The sequence below is a fragment of the Protopterus annectens genome, chromosome 8.part0 (genome assembly GCF_019279795.1).
Source record: "Protopterus annectens isolate FY-2018-M chromosome 8.part0, PAN1.0, whole genome shotgun sequence".
In the NCBI taxonomy this organism is placed as follows: domain Eukaryota; kingdom Metazoa; phylum Chordata; order Ceratodontiformes; family Protopteridae; genus Protopterus; species Protopterus annectens.
Genome location: NC_056741.1, coordinates 1,900,279,210 through 1,900,299,362, shown reverse-complemented (window position 1 = coordinate 1,900,299,362; position 20,153 = coordinate 1,900,279,210). Strand labels below are relative to the sequence as shown.

The 20,153-nt window shown below is 40.7% G+C and overlaps 1 protein-coding gene across 2 annotated transcripts in view; it reads left to right on the top strand.

Annotated features, from left to right (window-relative positions):
• RSPRY1 (ring finger and SPRY domain containing 1) overlaps positions 1–20,153 on the top strand; it is a 1,565,455-nt gene that overhangs the window by 743,013 nt on the left and 802,289 nt on the right. For both annotated transcript variants that reach the window (XM_044081400.1, XM_044081401.1), the window contains exons 7-8: positions 17,382–17,448; positions 19,110–19,241. In XM_044081400.1, the coding sequence (XP_043937335.1) occupies positions 17,382–17,448; positions 19,110–19,241 (199 nt within the window). The remainder of the gene's footprint in view (positions 1–17,381; positions 17,449–19,109; positions 19,242–20,153) is intronic.

Here is a 20,153-nt window from a genome sequence, read left to right as displayed (position 1 = left end):
ACCAAATGTACCTTTTGGAATTGTGGCCAAAAAGTTCAACCTTGGTGTCATCAGACCATAATACATTTTCCCACATGCGTTTGGGAGACTTTATGTATTGTTTTGCAAATTTTACCCGGGCCTGGATGTTTGTCTGTGTACGAAAAGTCTTGCAACCCTACCCCCATAGTCCAGACATATGGAGAATACGGGAGATTGTTGTCACATGTAGTACACAACCAGTACTTGGCAGATATTCCTGTAGCTCCTTCAGTCTTGCTGTAGGTCTCCTGGCAGCCTCCCTGACCAGTTTTCGTCTGGTCTTTTCATCAATTTTAGGGGGAAGTCCAGTTTTCTGCAACGTCACTGTTGTCCCATATTTTCTCCACTTTTTGATGTCAGTCTTCACTGTGTTCCTTGGTATATCCAATGCTGTGGAAATTTTTTGTACCCTTTTCCTGACTGATACCTTTCATCAATGAGATCAGTTTGATGCTTTGTAAGCTCTCTGCGAACCATGGCTTTTGCTGTAGCAGGCAACAAATGTCAGGAATATACTACTAGGACAGCTGAACTTTATTTGGGGTTAATCAGAGTCTCTTTAATTGGTGGCAGGTGTGTACCCAAGAAGACTGAATGCTGTAATTAAATCAAAAGGTGCTTCAACAAAGTACTAGTTTAAGGGTGTGCACACTTATGCAACCAGCTTATTGTAAGTTTTTTATTTTTTTATATTTTTTCCCCTAACAGATTTGTTTGTTTTTCAATTGAATTGTACTGGTTATAGGTCACATTAAAGGTGGGAAAAGTTTTGAAATTATTTATTGTGGTCACATTTTTTATATCACAAAAAACTAGCATTTTAACATGGGGTTTGTACACTTTTTATATCCACTGTATTAAATTTTCATTCCTTTTAGACCACCACTCCTTTTCCATAACCACCATCTGATTTTACTTAATATTGTTACTAAAATCCATTTACCATTAAACATAATTGCACTTATTCTTTCATTCCATGTAGCCCATATAGCATAACATAACTTTATCTGTTCTCTAACATTTTTTTATTTCTGTTCTTATAATGTCTATATTTAATCATATCCATGTTTATTTTATCCAAATTTTATAACTTTGAAAAAAAAATCTTTACATTCTTTTCTCGTAGCTTTTTTTACTGTTTTACTTTTCAAAAACACATGTTCTGTAGTAGTTTTTTCTTGACAGTGTAAATATTTTTTCACTTTTCTTTCTATATGGCATATTTCCTTTTACTGGCAATTTATCTAGGATCTATATTACATGATCAAAGCTTTAGTTAGTGGAATAACTAAAGCTCGATCACTAAATGTCAAGGTCCCAAAACCACGAACGTCAGTTTCCACACAGGGAAACAATGCCGTTGTCCCAACTAAAAAAAAAAAAAAAAAAACATTAAACACAAATCAGGTGGAGGGGCTTCACACCCCACCTAACTAAATATACCAACACCAAAATTGCTCCACATTGTAGAAAGGGCAAAATCCATGTAACGTCCAAATGAATTGTTTACCTGTGTGGAAACTGCCGTTTGCGTTTTTCAGACTTCGACATTTAATGATCAAGCTTTAGTTATTCGACTAATTAAAGCTTCGATCATGTAATATAGACCCATTAATCTATTGCCAGTCTCCACAAAAAAATCTTGACATTCTCCTTTCTGATTACACCATTTGCTTCTTATTTTAATAGCTTAATTTTTTCATCTCTTAAATTTCCCATGGTTTTACATAGTAATGTTTCATCATTACGTTCTTGTACCATATTTTTCTTTTTCTATATCATCAATTTTTATTTTCCACAAGTATTGTTCTTGGTAATATTTCATTTATGCACTCTTTTTTCCCTCGTTTACTATACCCCAAATTTGTCATACTTGTATTTCTACAGTTTTACTACTAATCTCTCATCTTTTTCATTTATGCACTTTTAACACTTTGTACAAATTTAATGAAGCAGCACAAACCACTGAGTTAATTAACCCTAAAACTCCCTCTTTACTTACAAAACTTTTCTTTTTACTGGGTTTAATGTAGAACTCCATATACATGAAAAATACATATATCTGTAATAACTACTTTTCAAATACTGTTGACAACATAAATACACTTAATAAGTATGCAAGTTTTCCCATCAGTACTGAATTTATGAAATAAGCCTTTTTTTCTGAATGATAATTTAAATGTTTTCCAGAAAAGACATGTTTGTTTTATTTCTTGTATTGTTTTTGTCATTGAATTCTACTTACATGTTTATTCCCAAATTTTATATCGAATACAGATATTTAATTAATTGTAGAAAATGTGCATCGGGTCTATATTATAACATCGAAGTGTCAAAACTTCAAATGTTATAACATCAAAGCGGAAACCTTGAAGACTGACAATATCGAAGCCACGGAACATCGAATTCTTTCCCAGGGAAAGAATTTGGTTGGCCGTTTCCATGGCTTCGCTATTTCCTCCACTGTGGTGCGATCTCGGTGTTGGTATATTTAAGTAGGGGTGGTGTGGGGGGGCGAAGCCCCCCACATTAGAAATAGTTTATAGTGTTTGTGTGTTTCGTGTTTTGTACTGGAACAGCGATTTTTTTTCCCAGGGGAAAAAAAATCACTGTTCAGTCTTCACTGTTCAGTCTTCGGGGTTTTCAGCTTTCGTGGTTTTGGGTTCGATGTTATAACAGTCGAGGTTTTGACACCTCGATGTTATAATATAGACCCTATACATTCTGTCTTTACTACATCACCTAAACCCATTACCTTTCTGTTTGTATAGCCATCCCTATCACCTCTGGCCACTCATCTGTGCAAATTATTTCTTTTATCCAAATTTTTTGCAATTATAATGTCATTAGACTATGTTAACAGAACTGGAATTCTTAACCCTTTGGGTATTGTATACCCCACTTTCATTTTGTAGTTTATTTCAAATTCATAACTAATGCAAAGAGTGTACAACTCATCGGACTTCCCTGTCTTAAACCACTCTTCATACTCGTACTTCTTGGCTTAACCTGCCATTTAAAAGTAATTTTACTTCATTATTACTACACGTTGGCATCATTTATTTCCTAACTTTTTCACTTGTATTATATTGTTTTATCATTACCTGTAAGATTTCATGTCCAGTTGTCAAGTGCCTTAAGGTTTCCTATCATGATTTTTACTTCTTAGTTTCTTTGTAGAATATCCACAGCTTCTCTATCATTTAATAATTCTCAGCAAGCTTTTCCCTTTATAAATAATATATATATAAATTGCTGGAACCTGTGTTCTGAGACTGCCTTACAGATTATCTGCAATTATATAGAGCTGAGTATATATTTTTTAGTTATAGAGTTTAATTGTTGCTTCGATCTGTGTTGAAACTGTTGTCTCACTGTTCTGAGAGACTGATCGGCAAATATACAGAGCTGAGTATATTTCTTTGGTTTTAGAGTTTGTACTGTTTGTTGTTGCTTAGATCTCTTTTGAAACTGTTTTGTCCCACCCACCTGCCCTATTTTTGGCTTGTAGTTTAAATTTGGTGGCTTTTGCAGTTGCCCGCCCCACTGTAGATTTGATCTGGGACACTCCCCCAGTCCCATCTCTTTACCACATTCTCTTTCTGCACTTGCTTTTAGTCCTTTTTAATTTAATTGCATTTTAAACTGTGTTTGGTCTAATATTGCTGCATGCTCAAGTGTGCTAGCGTGCACTGCATGTGAATTTTTTTTACTACTGTTTTTGCTACTTTTCTGTAAAAAAAAAAAACTGTAAGCCTGTTTCCTACCTTTCCTGTAACTAGTGTTCCAGATATAGATTTGCTGTATCCAGGACTGTATGTAAACTTCTGAGCCCCCCAGGCCTTTCAGTGTTGGAGGGAGGCCTTCTAGCTTATCAGTGGGAGTGGTAAGCACTAGGTAACCTGTCTACCACATAAGGAGTGGTTCTGGCCCAGAAATTGTAGTTATTGGCCGTTTGGGCAATCTCTTCCATCTCTCTCAACTTTCTGATTTGAAAGCCTGCATTTGCACTTGTTTCTGTCCTGTAACTCGTCTAGTGCAGATACAGATTCTTAGTTTTAGCATTTAAATTTGCTTGTTCATGCTCAGCACTTGTTCAGAACTTGTAAGCACTAAATAAGCTACTAATTACTATAGCACTCTATCTTCCTCATTACCTAGAGGAAAACAGTTTTTGTACTTACTTTTCTCACTTTCTTAGAGAAAAACAGCTCTTGTACTCACTTTCCTCACTTATCTAGAGGAAAATAGTTTTTTATTCAGGCATGTACAAGGGTCAGCTCCCAGTGTTCTCTCCTGTCTATCTGATGAATCTGGGCATCTTGAGGCAATGTAGAAATTGCCTCATGTACACCGACAACCCTCTCCTCCTATCACCCAACACTACAACCCGTGAGAGATGCACTTATCTAGCCAAACTGGAGTTAAAGCTCTCTCTAACCAAGACTGAACTTGACAGTTATGAGGAGAAGGTAAACATTTGCACCACACCACACTCATCACATAGTCTCACTAAATCTACACCACCAGAATCCACACACAGTAACACAACATCATTTGTGGAGGCTCTCAATAATAATCTCTCTAAGCAGCAGAGACCTCCAAAGCAGAAACGCAAGCAACGTCCATCCCCCAATACAACCCAAATGACACATAGCCCACAGACTCAGTGTGCCACTCAACCACAGCCAATAAGGCAAAACAACATACCCAACACACTAGTCATAGGTGACTCTATAGTCAGGCACACAGATGTCCCACTCACAAGGCTAGACAAGGAGAAGGTTACTGTCAGCTGCCTGTCGGGTGCCAGGATCCGCCACATAACCCACGCACTCAGGTAACTCCACACCAAGTACAAATATGACTCTGTCATTGTCCATGTTGGTGTGAATGACCTGAGACGTACCTCCCTGGACTACATGAAAAGAGACATGGAAGAGCTCTCCGATCTTGTAGCCCAGGCAGGTATGACCCTAGCCCTGAGTAGCATTCTGCCATCGCCCAGAATGATACCGCAGTACAAGGACAAAATGATTGACTTCCAACTATTGGTTAAGCTTCTGGTGTCAATCTAAGGGGATCCAGTATCTGTCTGCTTGGGATGACATGGTCCGACATACCACGATGCTTTGCCACAGATGGCCTGCACCTGTCACCCCTGGGATTCCGGATACTGGCTAAGGCTCTTGCTGCCTCTATAGTGCCTTTTTTAGGCAGGGTTTAAATAAATTCACCACCATAACAGGATCCAGGCAAACAAAAACTGAAGGTAATGCTACTCAATGCTAGAAGTCTAAATCTCAAAATGCAGTCACTCGAGGCACTCCTTAAAATGGAGAACATTGATATCTGTGCAGTGACTGAGACCTGGTTTAAGGCTCCAGAGAGCACCCCTGCACTACCAGGCTATAACTCATACCACACTTTTCAGCCATGTAACCTGGACCGAAACAGCAAAGGCGGAGGTATCCATATTCATTAAGGATATCCACCAGGCTAGTTGATCAGCATAATGCATCCGAGGTTATCCAAGTGCAACTAACTCTGGACAACACTGCAATCCAAATTGTAGCTTGCTACAGATCCCCCACCATGCCCCAGAATTCCCACTCCTCTTTTTCTTGATGTACTGGAAAATATTAGGGTTCAACCAAACACCCTAATAATGAGTGACTACCCCACCATTAACTGGGAAAACTACTCATGTACCAACTCCTTAGCTCAACGCTTTCTGGAATTCATAAACTCCAATGGCCCACACCGCCACCAGGGGCAACAGTATCCTATACCTAGTCATTACCAACATGAGTGACTGGTGTTCCACACCTGAAGTCAAATCCTCGTTGATCTGATCCGACCATAAGCTTATCACCCTTGATATCCACATCCCACCCCCACCCCCCATTAAGGAAACCACAGTAAAAAATTTCTCCAAAGCCAACTTCATGCATCTTAAGACAGAAATGGTGAACTTCATGACACCCATGCAGATGGACAACACAGTTACAACTGCTGAATCCTGTGCAAATGCACTCTATAAGCACTTGCACGAGTGCATGGATCGTGCAATCCCAAACAGAACCAAGACGCCATCCTCCAAAAAAAGGAAGCCAATCTGGTGGTCCCCTGCCATAAACAAACTGTACAACAGAAGGAAGAAAAATCCCATAAGTGGAGGAGCTCCCTGGTCAGCCTCAGTAAGAAGCTGAGATCCCTTATAAGATCCTCCAAAGCTAGCTACAAAAACAAAATTGCCACTAAATCCAAGGACAACCACAAAGCATTCTATGTCAAGAATCTAGATGGCAACACCCAGATCTGCTCTAAGTTACAGCACAAAGGCACGAAAATTACAGAACCAACTGATATTGCCAACATCCTGGCATATCGGTTCAGTGCTAACTTTACCCCCTCTCACCCCCTAAAGGGCCCATGTCTATACAGGAAGAATGCAGAGTCCCTGTAATCACAACTATGCAGGTAAAAGCTGCACTCTCTAAAGTCAAAAACAATGCATCCATGGGACCGGACAACATCCCAGGCTGCGTTTTACACGAACTTCAGAACGAACTGGCTCCCCACTTAAGCACCATGTTCAATAATAGCCTTGCAGCAGGCTTTGTGCCCACTGAATGGCGCACAGCAACAGTTATCCCACTCCACAAAGGGAGAGCCACCACTCCAAACTCTGGATCCCACCCAGTTCAGGTTTGTGAAAGGCAGATTATGCCTCCTGAACCTGATCGACTTCTTTGAGGCAGTCACCAAAGCCATGGATGAGGGTAAGGTGGTTCACACAGCCTGTCTTGTCCTCGCCAAGGCTTTCGACACCATCCCCCATTCTGGAATTATAGCTAAACTCAGTAAACTAGGTATAAATCCCTACGTCACAAGATAGGTTGCCAACTGGCTCACTGACAGAACCCACACTGTAAAAGTTGCAGACTCCAAATCTGACCTCAAGGCAGTGACAAGTGGAGTGCCACAGGGTTCCGTCCTGGGACCTCTCCTGTTTGCTATCTACTTCTCTGAAGTACAGGCTAACACAGAGGTCCTCTGGCTGACTAAGTTCGCAGATGATTGCAAACTGGGAGCCATAGTCAAGTCCCCAAATGATGTGGACATCCTACAGAAGGGCCTCACTGAGACAGATGCCTGGTGTCAGAGCCATGGCCTCAAGCTCAGTGCCAAAACGTGCAGTGTCATCCCCTTTGGTAAAAACTCTGTACCCATGAACTACCACATAGGCAGCAATCTACTTAACACCGAATGCATGATAAGAGACCGTGGGACCCAGGTGGACAGTAGTCTCTCCTTTGATAGTCACATCGCCACAGTAGTCAGGAATTCCTTCTACGCGGCACACCTCATCATAAAAGGGTTCTCATCCAGGAAAAAAAGAGGTCATTGTTCCCCTCTACTCGACAGTCATTAGACCCATTATAGAGTACAATGCCCCTTTTGGAATGTACCTCACAAGACATCTGCAGCAGCTGGAAAGGCCACAGAAGTACCTCACAAAGAGGATTACTGGCCTCAAACAAATGCCCTACACTGACCACCTCAAAAAACACCAGCTTTACTCCGTAGCATATCGCCTACTCCGAGGTGAACTCTGCCTAACATATAAAGCTATGTCAAACCCAGAGCTGTTGGACATGCTACACCTAAAGAAATCCCAATCCCTCCAAGCTACATGCTCTAGGGACCTAAACCTTGTCATCACAATAAACAGGACATGCTGGAGGGATAGATTCCTGTCCCAGAGACTTCCCATACTCTGAAGCAGGCTACCCATCTATGTCAAGCAAAGTTCTTCATTAGCACTCTTCAAGAAAAATCTTGATGAGTGGATGGGAAATAGGAAATACACCCCGGGGATCACTTCTGTGTCTCTGCTTGACAGTGGCACAGGAAAATAACGTTCTTGGGTGACGTAAGCCAGGGAACCTTGTTGGCTAGGCTTATGTAGGCCCTTGGGCCAATAGCCTAGTACCTGCCCACAAACCCCTGACTGCAAAGTATACAAAACTGCTGTACAATATAACTTGCAATTTACATCATGCTTTTTTATACAAATATTGGTAAGAACAAAAACAGTTTTACTAGCAGTAACTTCTCTATCCCTTCTTTGTCCCATTAGTGACATAAAGTGGGATTATGCTTTATACTTCTGCCACCATTTTAACATGGCCAACAAAACTCCAGTATTTCTCTGACATTTCTTCTTCTTAGAAAGAATGAGATTGATGCTTTATAATCTGCCATTTTTTCACTAATTTCACAACGTCAGTGGTCTTCTAGTTTATCCTCTCCATCCCCAACACCAGTCTTTGGTTCAGGTCCAAAAATACTCATGATTTATTGAAAAATGCCTTCCATCCTATAGGAAAATTATTTTGAAAAATGCTAGAATACAGCAGCTTAAATCTCATTCCTGCCTCTCAAAAGTTCCCTGATTGCTTCGATAAACTTGCTTCTGTTCTGCCTGGTGTATGGTGAATAAAAACTTCCTGCAACACTCTGCTGTCTATTTCTGACAATTTTGTCAGGAGCAACTGATTTTGCTGGTATAATTGCATGTATACTAATGTAGATGTTGGTTGATAGACCACCAATCTACTTGTTCATCTGTAATTTCATAAAATGAATGCAGTCTGTTTCTTCCAGTTTCTGTGGTACTGCAGAAAATCTCAGGTTTTCTCTGTTTGCTCAAGTTTCTAACTCTACTATTTTTATAAACAACTCTTTTTGAGAAGTTTCATACTTAGCCAGTCTTTTCATTTCAGCCCCTGATCTTTGCAGTTCATTATTTTATCTGAATAGCTAGATGTTCATCGTGTACACTGCTGCAGTCATTTCACTTGGGTTATCCTGCCATCAAGCGGTCCCGCAGTCGGCGCGAGTTCCAAAGTCTTGGTCCGGCGTCTGTTGCTGTCGCTTCTTCCCTGACGTCAGTGTGCCAGGGGTATACAAGATGCAGCCGACGCCATTTTCTTCAGTCTTTCTTGCCGCGCGGTGCCCGAAGCAAAAGCAGTTCGCAAGTGCCGGTCGGCTGACTCCTGAGATTTTCATTCCTAGAACCGAAGTCTTCTACAAAGAATAGGTACCCCATTGGGGAAACTTTTTCTTGCCTCAGACCGATGTCAGTAAAAGTTAATAATTGTATTTCTTGTGGGAAGCAAATACCTCATAAGGGTTGCCATTCCTATTGTATCCCATGCCTAGGCCCAGACCACGACGTCACAGGTTGTCGGTTTTGTGCTAGGTTTAACAAGCGCACTATTAAACGTCAGTTTGATTTTGCCCGACATTATTTTGGCAGAAAATTCAATTACACCATGCCGTCGGAACAACCGACGTCCGGGTTACACAAAAAGCGCAAAGACAAGGACAGGCATCCGAGGTCCAAAACTGACAACGAAGCCTCTTCAAGGCCAGTCGCCGGTTCTCCGGTTTTCAGCGAGGCACCTTCACAGCCCCTGATGACCGCTTCTTTGGAACCACAGACTGCCTCTGACTCCCACGTGGAGATGGCTGGGCCTTTGGATACACCAGACTTACGGCCTACCGAGACTAACCCTTCAGAGGGCTCCTGAGTAGCTGAACAACCCGCAGCTTCAGAGGGTGTTTTCAGGCCTACTCAGTTAACCATTAAATCTTCTGCTAAATCTAAACCAAAGAAACAACTTCAGCATTCACCAGGACAGGCCTCCATGCCTAAGAAACAGATGCTCAAAATGGCCAAAGACTTAATTACTCTGGTCAGGGGGTCCCACCCTCCTCCTGATAAAAGACCTAGACAGGATGCAGATTATGACTCATCCGACCAGGTGTCCATCTCCTCAGATTAATCCTCAGACCTAGGATACTCTTTACCCCCTTATGAGGATTCTGATGCTGAGGAATCAATTCCTTTAGCCTCTCCACCAGAGGACTACTCCTTTGGGGAAACCTTACATACCATGCGGGAGCATTATCATTGGGAGGGCCAGGATTATTCAGAATCCAAGAAAAGGCTCAGAGATTTTCTTTTATTACCTCAACACAGACCCCTTGCTATTCCGCCAGTGTTAGATATTGTGGATGATGTGTATTCTGAATCCAGTTTAAATCCTAATTCTTTACCTCCTGCTCCAGTTAAGCCAGACAGATACTACAGAGTCCCTGACTCTCACAAATTCCTTTATAAAAGCCCTGTTGCTGACCCTGAAACTATTTCCCAGGGTCCCAAAGGGGAAAAGGCCTCTACAGCAAAAAATCCAGTCCCCTCTGACAGAGATTCCAGAGCATTAGACAGATGGGGGAAGAAAGTATATACATCTGCAACTTTAGCAATGAGGGCCTTAAATTGCCAGTTTCACATGCTTAAATATCAGCAATATTTGATGTCTCAGTTGAAACAAAAAATGCTTCCAAATTCAGATCTTCCTAATTATAAGGAAATGCAGGATTTATTGCATGCAGCTGAACAAGTGGGAAAACATACTTTGCAATGTGGTTTTGATTCATTAGAGGCCTCCTATAAAGCAGCAGTTACAGGGTCTGTCATTAGGAGACATGCTTGGTTAAAAGAGCAGACTTTACCAGATCATGTTAAAGCAAAATTATTGGATGCACCTTTGCAGAAGGATGTTTTGTTTGGAGTTGAGGCAGAAGAGGTATTAAAGAAAATGGAGAATAAAGCAAAATCTATGCAAACGGTGAAGGATTTCTTACAGGTTCAGCCTCCTCGATTTAGCAGAAATTGGCCAATAAAGAATTGGTCCTTTCCATTTTCAGACAGACCTCAAAGGGGCAGATACAGACATCCAAGAGGCAGAGGTCAACCACAAGGTACTTACAGGCCTCGACAATGGGGTGCTTCAACCCAGAAAGAAGGAGAAGACAGGCCTCAACCTTATAAAAAACAGCCCCAATGACTTCCCACTACAGCTGCCAAACATCTCTCTCTTGGCAGCCCCCTTGGGGGAAAACCTGACACTTTTCAGTCGCAATTGGCATATGATCACCAAAGACAAATGGGTTCTCAATATTGTGTCTCAAGGTTGCAGGTTCCACTTTCACACTCTGCCAAGGTTAAAAGGAATGCCAAATCTGCCACCAAATCATTGGGCAGAGGCTCAAAGGCAAATTACAGCACTCTTGGACATGAGAGCTATTCAAAAGGTACCAACACAGGAGCAAGGACAAGGATTTTACTCTCTTTCTGGTTCCCAGAAAGGGCAAAGCCTGGAGGCCCATTCTGGATCTTTCTTCTCTAAATACTTAACTGGATGTTCCAAAATTCAGAATGTTGACACTACAGCAGCTTTTTCCCATGCTGGGCAAGAAAGCTTGGCTCGTAGCTTTGGACCTCAAGGAGGCATACCTGCATGTCCTTGTCAGAAAAAATTGCAGAAGATGCCTCAGATTCTTAGCAGGTTCAATGCATTACCAATTCTCTGCACTGCCCTTTGGCTTATCTACTGTGCCCAGGGTCTTTACAAAATGCCTGGCACCAGTAATTGCATTTTGCAGACAAAAAGGAATTCAAATTTACCCATACTTGGACGACTGCCTTATTCAAGCAGAGAGCAAAGACATTCTTCTAGAGCATCTGGCGTTTGTAAAAAGACTGCTAATTTGCCTAGGGTACACAGTAAACGAAAAGAAATCAAAACTAGTCCCCTCACAAGAGATAATATTCCTGGGTGCCAGCTTAAATACAACGGCCCAGATGGCTTCTCACGCCAGACCAGCAAGGACAACTGACTCAATATTTCCAATTGATGGCAACAAAAACCCAACTTCCTGCAAGAAAAATTCTGCATGCCTTGGGATTCATGGCATCTTGCATACTACTAATTCCATATGCCAAACTGCATATGAGGAAACTACAATGGTACCTAAAGAGTGTCTGGTCTCAACACTGTCAGAGTTTGGAAACAGTAATACCACTTATTCCTTGCATTCAACAGGAGTTTCGATGGTAGGCTCAAGCCTGTCACCTCAACAAGGGACAGCCTTTCACTCAACCCACAGCCAGGCAAACACTGACAACAGATGCTTTGGATTACGCCTGGGGAGCACACATGGTAGGAAAATGTATTCAGGGCAAGTGGCCCGCAGAACAAAGGCATCTTCACGTCAATCAAAAATAGATGCTAGCTGTACAAAATGCCCTTATAGCTTTCAAGGACCTTCTGCATCCAGGACAACTACTACTAAAGACAAACAACACCACAGTTATGTGGTACATAAACAAGCAAGGGGGCACTCATTCATATCCCCTCTGCAGACAAGCCATGACCTTGTGGAACACTGCTCTAACCTATCAAGTTCATCTGCAAGCACAATTCCTGCCAGGAGAGAAAAACACACTGGCAGACGACTTAAGCAGAAACATCATGGATCCGCACGAGTGGAAATTACATCCACAAATGTTCAGGATGATAACACAAAAATGGTGGAGCCCGGACATAGATCTATTTGCATCCCCAATGAATTGCCAGCTTCAAATATTCTGCACAAGGACTTGCCACCCACAAGCATGGAAAGTGGATGCCCTCTCATTCAGCTGGAAAAACCTACAAGTATACGCTTTCCCACCACTATCTCTCCTTTCAAAGGTACTCATAAAAGCCAGACAAGAAAAGCCAAAGATGATCCTGATTGCCCCAGACTGGCCACGCTAGCACTGGTACCCAATTTTAAAGAACTTAGCACAAGGACCACCATGGATTTTGCCTCAAATCCCACAACTTCTGACTCGGCAAAACAATCAGATACTTCACGGACAGCTCAAGACTTTAAACCTGGCTGCATGGCAGATTCCTTAGTCAAGCAAACAGTGCCTCTCTCCAAAGCTGTTATGGATGTTATTCTGGAGGCCAGAAGGCCTAGCACCAGGAAAACCTATTCGGATAAATGGAAGAGATTCTGTGCCTGGAACCAGGCTCACAGCCTTGACCCTCTTGTCCCAAATATTCCTCAGCTACTACAATACTTGACTGAGATGCTGGACAAAGGCCTCTCCTTTTCATCCATTAAGATCCATGCCTCTGCCATCTCTCCTCATTACAACACAGATCCACCAATTTTTTCTCATCCGTTGCTAAAACAGTACCTCAGATGGGCTAAAAACCTAAGACCGCCCCGTAGAGCACCAACTCCAACTTGGGACCTCAACTTCGTCTTGGAAAAATTAACTTTACCTCCTTTTGAGCCAGCTAACTCAGCAGACTTAAAATATGTCTCTTGGAAAACTGCTCTGCTCCTGGCAATAACCTCAGCACGAAGAGTTTCAGAATTACAGGCACTAATGGCAGTGGAACCTTTCATCATTTTCCACCAAGACAGGGTGTCTTTAAGAACAAACCCTACTTTTATGCCAAAGGTGGTATCAAGTGTGGCTCTAAAACAAACTGTTCACTTGCCAAATTTTTATCCAAATCCACAGAATAAAGGGGAGAGACGACTGCATTCCTTGGACATACACAGGCAGTTACGCTTCTACTTGGACAAAACAAAAGCTTTCAGGAAAACTGAGCAATTGTTTGTAGCATATGCTGCAGGAACACAGGGAAAAGCCATTTCAAAAAAGACCATTTCAAAATGGATAGGGCATTGTATACATTTCTGCTATACACACCATGGGAAAACTGCACGTAACAGCATTAGGTCTCATTCCACCAGGGCAACAGCTACTTCAACTGCCTGCCTCAGAGGAGTTACCTACCAAGGACATTTTGGAAGCAGCAACTTGGAGTTCTGTACATACCTTCACCAAGCATTACCATCTGCCTCTTTACTCTAAATCCAGAGCTGGCTTTGCCACTGCAGTCCTGCAGGGTCTTATAGCCACCCCTAATGCCTTATAGAACCAGCCACCCTACCTCAGCTTTGGGATTCTACCCAAGTGTAATGACTGCAGCAGTGTAACACGATGAACATAGTACAGTTTTGTACCTACCATAAATGTAGATGTTCGAGTGTATACACTGCTGCAGTCTAGGTTACCCTCCCTCCTTTCCCTCTTACTTGTTGGTACTTACCCAAGCCTTCTACCCTTTGCTACCTATGGGGAGTATTTGCTGGTAACTGAAAGTTTTTGATTGCTTTTCTTATGCATGTTTTATTAGCAATTTACATTGCCTACCTTTTTGGGGGCACCTAACATCTGGGGCTAGAAAAACTGAAGAAAATGGCGTCGGCTGCATCTTATATACCCCTGGTGCACTGACGTCAGGGAAGAAGCGACGGCAACCGACGCCGGACCAAGACTTTGGAACTCGGGCCAACTGCGGGACCGCCTGACGGCAGGATAACCCAAGTGTAATGACTGCAGCAGTGTATACACTCGAACATCTACATTTATGGTAGGTACAAAACTGTACTTTGTCTTCTTAATTTTTCCATCTTTTTGTAAATATTAAATCAGTGTTGTACTTTCTTTAAACATGTTTGAGTGCATTTGATTTACCTTTTTCCTATAAATTACTGGAAGCTATTTTCTGTGCCAGTGCTTGAATTGCTTTTTGCTTAAGCTATACAATTCTTCCCACCAGAATTTTTTTCTCCTCCCTTTCTGTTTGATTTCTCTATTGCATCCTCCAGATGTCCTTACATCCATGCTGAGTAATTACTAGACACTTAAAATTTTACCCAAACTGATTAACTGTGCTGACATTTTTTTCTGCGTTTCATTTTTTATATTGGTGAGCTGTAATTTTGGCCTGGTTTCTCTTGAGGCATATCATTGTAGGATTGTTTATTTACACCGGTGTACTTTTTGTGGTATATTGAGACATTATCATCAGGAAATAAATTGGGTCCTTTTCTGTTAAACCCCTACCAGTTCATCGCGCTGCACAGACTTGAATTAGCTACTTCATGTGAAGGTGAAGTAATAGGTGGCATTTTCTTGGTGATGTAGCTGTAGCCTAATGTGTCTACCACGCTCATTGGCCAGCAGGTTCATTGTGACTATTTTTTGTGTGTACTTTACCCAATCAGTGGGCCCTGCTTTCTGCAAACTAGTAAGATGAGATCGGAGGTCAGAGCCCCTTCTAAGGAGAAATAGCTGAGAAATAACCTGTATGTGAAAACAACAAAGTGAACGTAGCTGGTCCGCAAGTGGTAGGAGTTTAACGGTGGATTCAGCTATGTATGACAACACCTTACTCTACACCTAACAGCACAACAGAAACTTATGACAGTGTAACAGATGTATTAGTGAATTACCAGCAGCGCGAACTTGTAGATGTTTATACCAGCAAAATAAATACTAAGCAATGTGTAGAAGATGCATCACAGCAGAGCGAAGTGGTAGGGCTTTAATACACTAAGTGGCTGACATATATGACAGACTAGACATTATCAAAATGCTTACATTCATCAACATTCAATTTCTATTCAATTATTCAACAGTGTATGAATCCTTGGAAATGTAACAGAGCGAGGTACGGCTTCACTTCACAGCAGCGCGAAGTGGTAGGGCTTTAATACACTAAGTGGCTGACATATATGACAGACTAGACATTACCAAAATGCTTACATTCATCAACATTCAATTTCTGTTCAATTATTCAACAGTGTATGAATCCTTGGAAATGTAACGGAGCGAGGTACGGTTCACTTCACAGCAGCACGAAGTGGTAGGGCTTTAACGGAAAAATACCATAAATTGCTATTACATCATGTCTGGTTTTACCATCATTTATGTTCGGTGATTATAAGGTTGTAAAGGTTAAATTGTTACTTGATAACTCTGTTAAACTGAAGTCCAAACCAATGCACAGAAGATTAATAACATTATACAGAAGCAAAACAACCACTATGTAAAACTAATTGGAGTGATATGTTCAGTGGAAAAACTGCAGAAGGAATGTGTCAATTTTTGAAAGAGAAATTGTTTGAATGCAAAAAAAAAAAAATCAAAAAATGTAACATCGGGATTTCGGTACACTGTCCACAAGTTGTATTCTCATAACAAAATATTGCATTAAGGTGAGAGACAAAAAATATAAGAAATGCAGAAGAGGTCAAACTATGACTTAAAACTGAAATATACAAGCTAGAAAGAAAAAGATAGTGTGAGAAAAGATCAAGAAAAAAATTGATGAAAGTTTATATAAAGATATCAAGCCTAATAGCAAACCATTTTATAGATATATAAGATGTGGTAGGAGTAAAGACATACAAATTGATAAACTATGTGTAGCTTCTGAAATTTATTCTGAGATGCAAAAGATTATAGATAGATTTACAAAATTTTATGCAGAGCAGTTTGGCTCCACAAAGAGGGTTGATAAATTGTCCTAGTAACAACCAGGTAACCTTAGATACTGAAATAAAATTAGATTATATTGAAAAATAACTGCACAAAGTGAATCCAAACAATGCATAGGGAAGAGACAAAATTAGTAATAATAACCTGAGAACACGTAGGCATGAACTTACCCATAGGGTCGGGGTGTTACCTTAGCAGGGACAGTCATCTGGAGCAAAGGTTCATAATGCCGAGTGGCTAACCTGCTTCGATTTTTCTTCCATACCACACACTCCCATGCGTACTCACACATACTGCTGGCTTAGTTTGTACAGTCCACCTACAATGTGGAAACCTTATAAGAAAATGAGCATGAGGAAACTGGAAAGGGTACAGTGAAATATACCAAGGGCATTCATGGATGTGAATGTTTAAGTTATTATGAAAGACTAAAATATCTCAACTTGTGCAGTGTCTTATACAGCTATTTAAGAGGAAACCTTATTCAGGTATATAGGGCATTTAGAGACAACTACCTCTGGCAATGTTTGGGGTTGTCAGTAGTGGGGAATCATCAGATAACCTATGTAGAAGATTCTATAGGAATGAGAAGTGTACTTATTAGTTTTCTGAGAAAGTAGCTGATGCATGGAATAGACTACTAGATTACATTAAAGCAGGCACTCGTTTATTAACCTGAACACTTATTATGGGAATAACTCTTTTGGTATCTTGCCAGGCTAGAAGGGCGTTATTGCCCATGCCTGAAATATATGTATGTATGTATGTATCACTGCTTCTGAATCCTGGAGTCATAAATGGACCTTTTTATGGTGTTCCTTGTATTGCTTTCAGGTGTCTTCTGAATCCCATTTGCATTACATACCTAGAAGTGGACAGTGGTTTAGCATGTTTACATGGTTCCAAGCTATTCACACACATACGTTTTAGAAATTACTTTTAGCAAAACAAATTTTGTTCCTGTGAACATTCTGTCAGTTTTGTAGGTGTTTTCTGTTTGTCTGTTTATGCATGTTTTCTTTTTAAGTAGTTCCCGACAATAGCTTTGATATTTTTGACATTTTGTTTCATTTTCAATTTTTAGAGTCTTCAGTCACACCCAACAGTTATGCTTTTTGCACTTATTGCACTAGAAAAATTTGCTCAGACAAGTAAGTTTTTTTTTTTCATTTCTGTTATCCTTTGTAAAAAAAAAAAAAAAATTCTGTCTTGCTAATGACATGTTAGAAAGAAGAGTTCTGTCGCTTTTTTATGATGTTTATTAATCTCTGAGTAGCCTGCCATCAGTACATTTTCTACTGTCGGGTGGTGTTAGAGGAATTTATCATATCACTTCACAAAGTTTTGCAGCATGCATGTAGCTGTCTGCATGAAGAGTTCTAGCAGTTTTTGATAGCATACTTCCTTGTCATTGAATGTTTGTCATGATCGTGAACATACTTAAATTGTACTTTCAGAAAAGCCGTGTTTTCCTTCCTGCTTATGCTAGTTTGAAGTTTAACATGTAGTGCTTCTCCTCACTTCTCTGTGTATTTCATACTTTATAAATTCTAGGTCCTTATACTCCCAAGCCACTAGAAATGGCTCTGATATGGGTGGGGGTGTTTTATTTTCTGTGTAATACATTGTTTTTATTGATGCCCTACTTAGTAGCAATGAAGATTTGGTACTTTTCAGATTTATAAGAATAATTGTGATATCAGTAGTAGCTACATGGAAGGCTGGGGGCTTTTGTATCATTAAAGTAATATATTAATGTTTTGTCAGTTTACACTGGCTTTGTTTTCTGTTTCGAGTAGTCTTTTCAGGAAAAGTGTATTGCATTTTCTTTAAACTTTTAATGTCACCTGTTCTGCTATGTAAGGTTAGCTTTTTAGGGTCAGCTGTCACTGATGTCAAATCTGCTACATATCCAGTTGCTCCATTCACTTCAGAGTCACCACATACTCAGTGTGTCCCTCCTTGGGAGGAGGTCTTGTCTCTGCAAGAGAGAGACATGGGTTTCATGGCCATTGAGCTTTGAATAACCAACAGGTTAACATAATGGTAAGGTGTTTACCTCACAGGTAAGAGGTGCAGGGTTTGATTGTCAACAAGGGAAAGTAGCCATGTTTAGAATAGTCCACAGGGGTAGCTAGCCTAGTACTTACCTATGAACCTGTGAAAGAGTGGATGTGCAGGGACATTTTGGTTGAGTATTTGTGTGGGAAGGCATTGCTGTATTCTGAGAAGAGTACCCTATCTCAGCAATGATTCAGACAAAGCAGAGCCCCACCCACATGCTTACCAGCTAGTGCCATTCACCATTTTCCCCATCTGCACCAAGAACAGACATTGGGTATACCACCAGCATTTGTACTTCTCTAAGAGAGTGAGCAGACTTTGTCTCCTTATTCCTCTCTATCCTCTGTCAGGTCCCCTGTCATTCAGGCTATTAGTACAAACTGTTAATGTGGGTTGTAGTCATGACTTCATCCCTGAACACCACATAGCTGGTGTGATCACTGCAACAGTAGTATAACTGGCTTGTTAGGTTACTAGGTTTGGAACCAATGGATAGCTGTGGCAGTAGTAGACTTCCCATGTTGTACACACCTCCTGGTGGCCGACAGCTGAGAGGTCCTGATGTACGTATCATTGAGTATCTCAGATGTTGAGTTGTGAATTAGAAGAAAAGATAACGGCACTGTGTCTTCTGTTTAAAAAACATCCTAGCAAATTTTGTTCCAATTAAAGCATATATCGTTATGCCAGAAACTTTAGAAAAAAAGAGGAAGAGTTTGTCTGGAGAATAAACTTATTTTCATTACAGGTGAAAATAAATTGACCGTTTCAGAGTCGTGTATTACTGATCATCTTCTTAGGCTAGAAGGATGGGTAAACAATCCAGATTACCTGAAACGCCAAGTTGGATTTTGTGCACAGTGGAGTTTGGACAATTTATGTAAGTTTTTTTATATATATACATATATATATATATATATTCAGACATTTCTGTAATATTTAAATCACTTTTTTCTTTGAGGGGACATAAGATTGTAAAACTTGTCAGATTTATTTTCCTTTGAGAGTCAGGGGCGGTATTGTTAAGATAAATACTATACCTCAGAGAACTGAAATCATCCAGATTGTAATTTATGTGGTTAATTTATGGAGTTATGCAGGGTAAAACTTTGTGAAAATTTAACCACATGCATATTATACTGGTGCAAAACATGGTGTACAGAAACTAAGTAAATCACTACCCAATACAAGTGCGTCTAGTTTTGCAATTAAAGTTTATTATTATCAAAGACAACAGAGGAGGAATAAGAAGTGAAACTCTAGAATGCAGATTTGTGGTAAGCCATGTCATACTTATTCTCCGTTATTTTGTTGTGTAGTGCAGGGTGGGGACCAAATTTATTGTATTTTTCCTAATTCTTTGCTTTTCTGTCTGCTGCACATCTTTGCATTAGTACAAGAAGCTCTCACCTCTTAATGTCTTTCTAGTCACATGTTGCAGTATTCTGTACAGTTAAGTTTTCTCCTCTTGCTACCTGAACGTCCGGCCAGTATACTAATGTTTGCAGTCACTGTATGGTGCGTGGGATGTGGCTAGCAGAGCGTGGGCCATAAAAGTGATGTTTGCGCGTACCAGACTTCAGAATTTTTCTGCCTCCAGTTGAATGTCAGGTGTTCCTGCCTTCCCGTCCATTGGATACTTGAGAAACTCTGATAATACCCCATTGGGGAACCTTTTTTCAGTCATTGTATGTTAGTGCCTGTTCATGTCACCAAGAAAGGGCAAGTGTAAGTGCAGCCATCAGATTTCACACAAAGATACACACAAACTCTATCTATTCTGTTTGGGCAA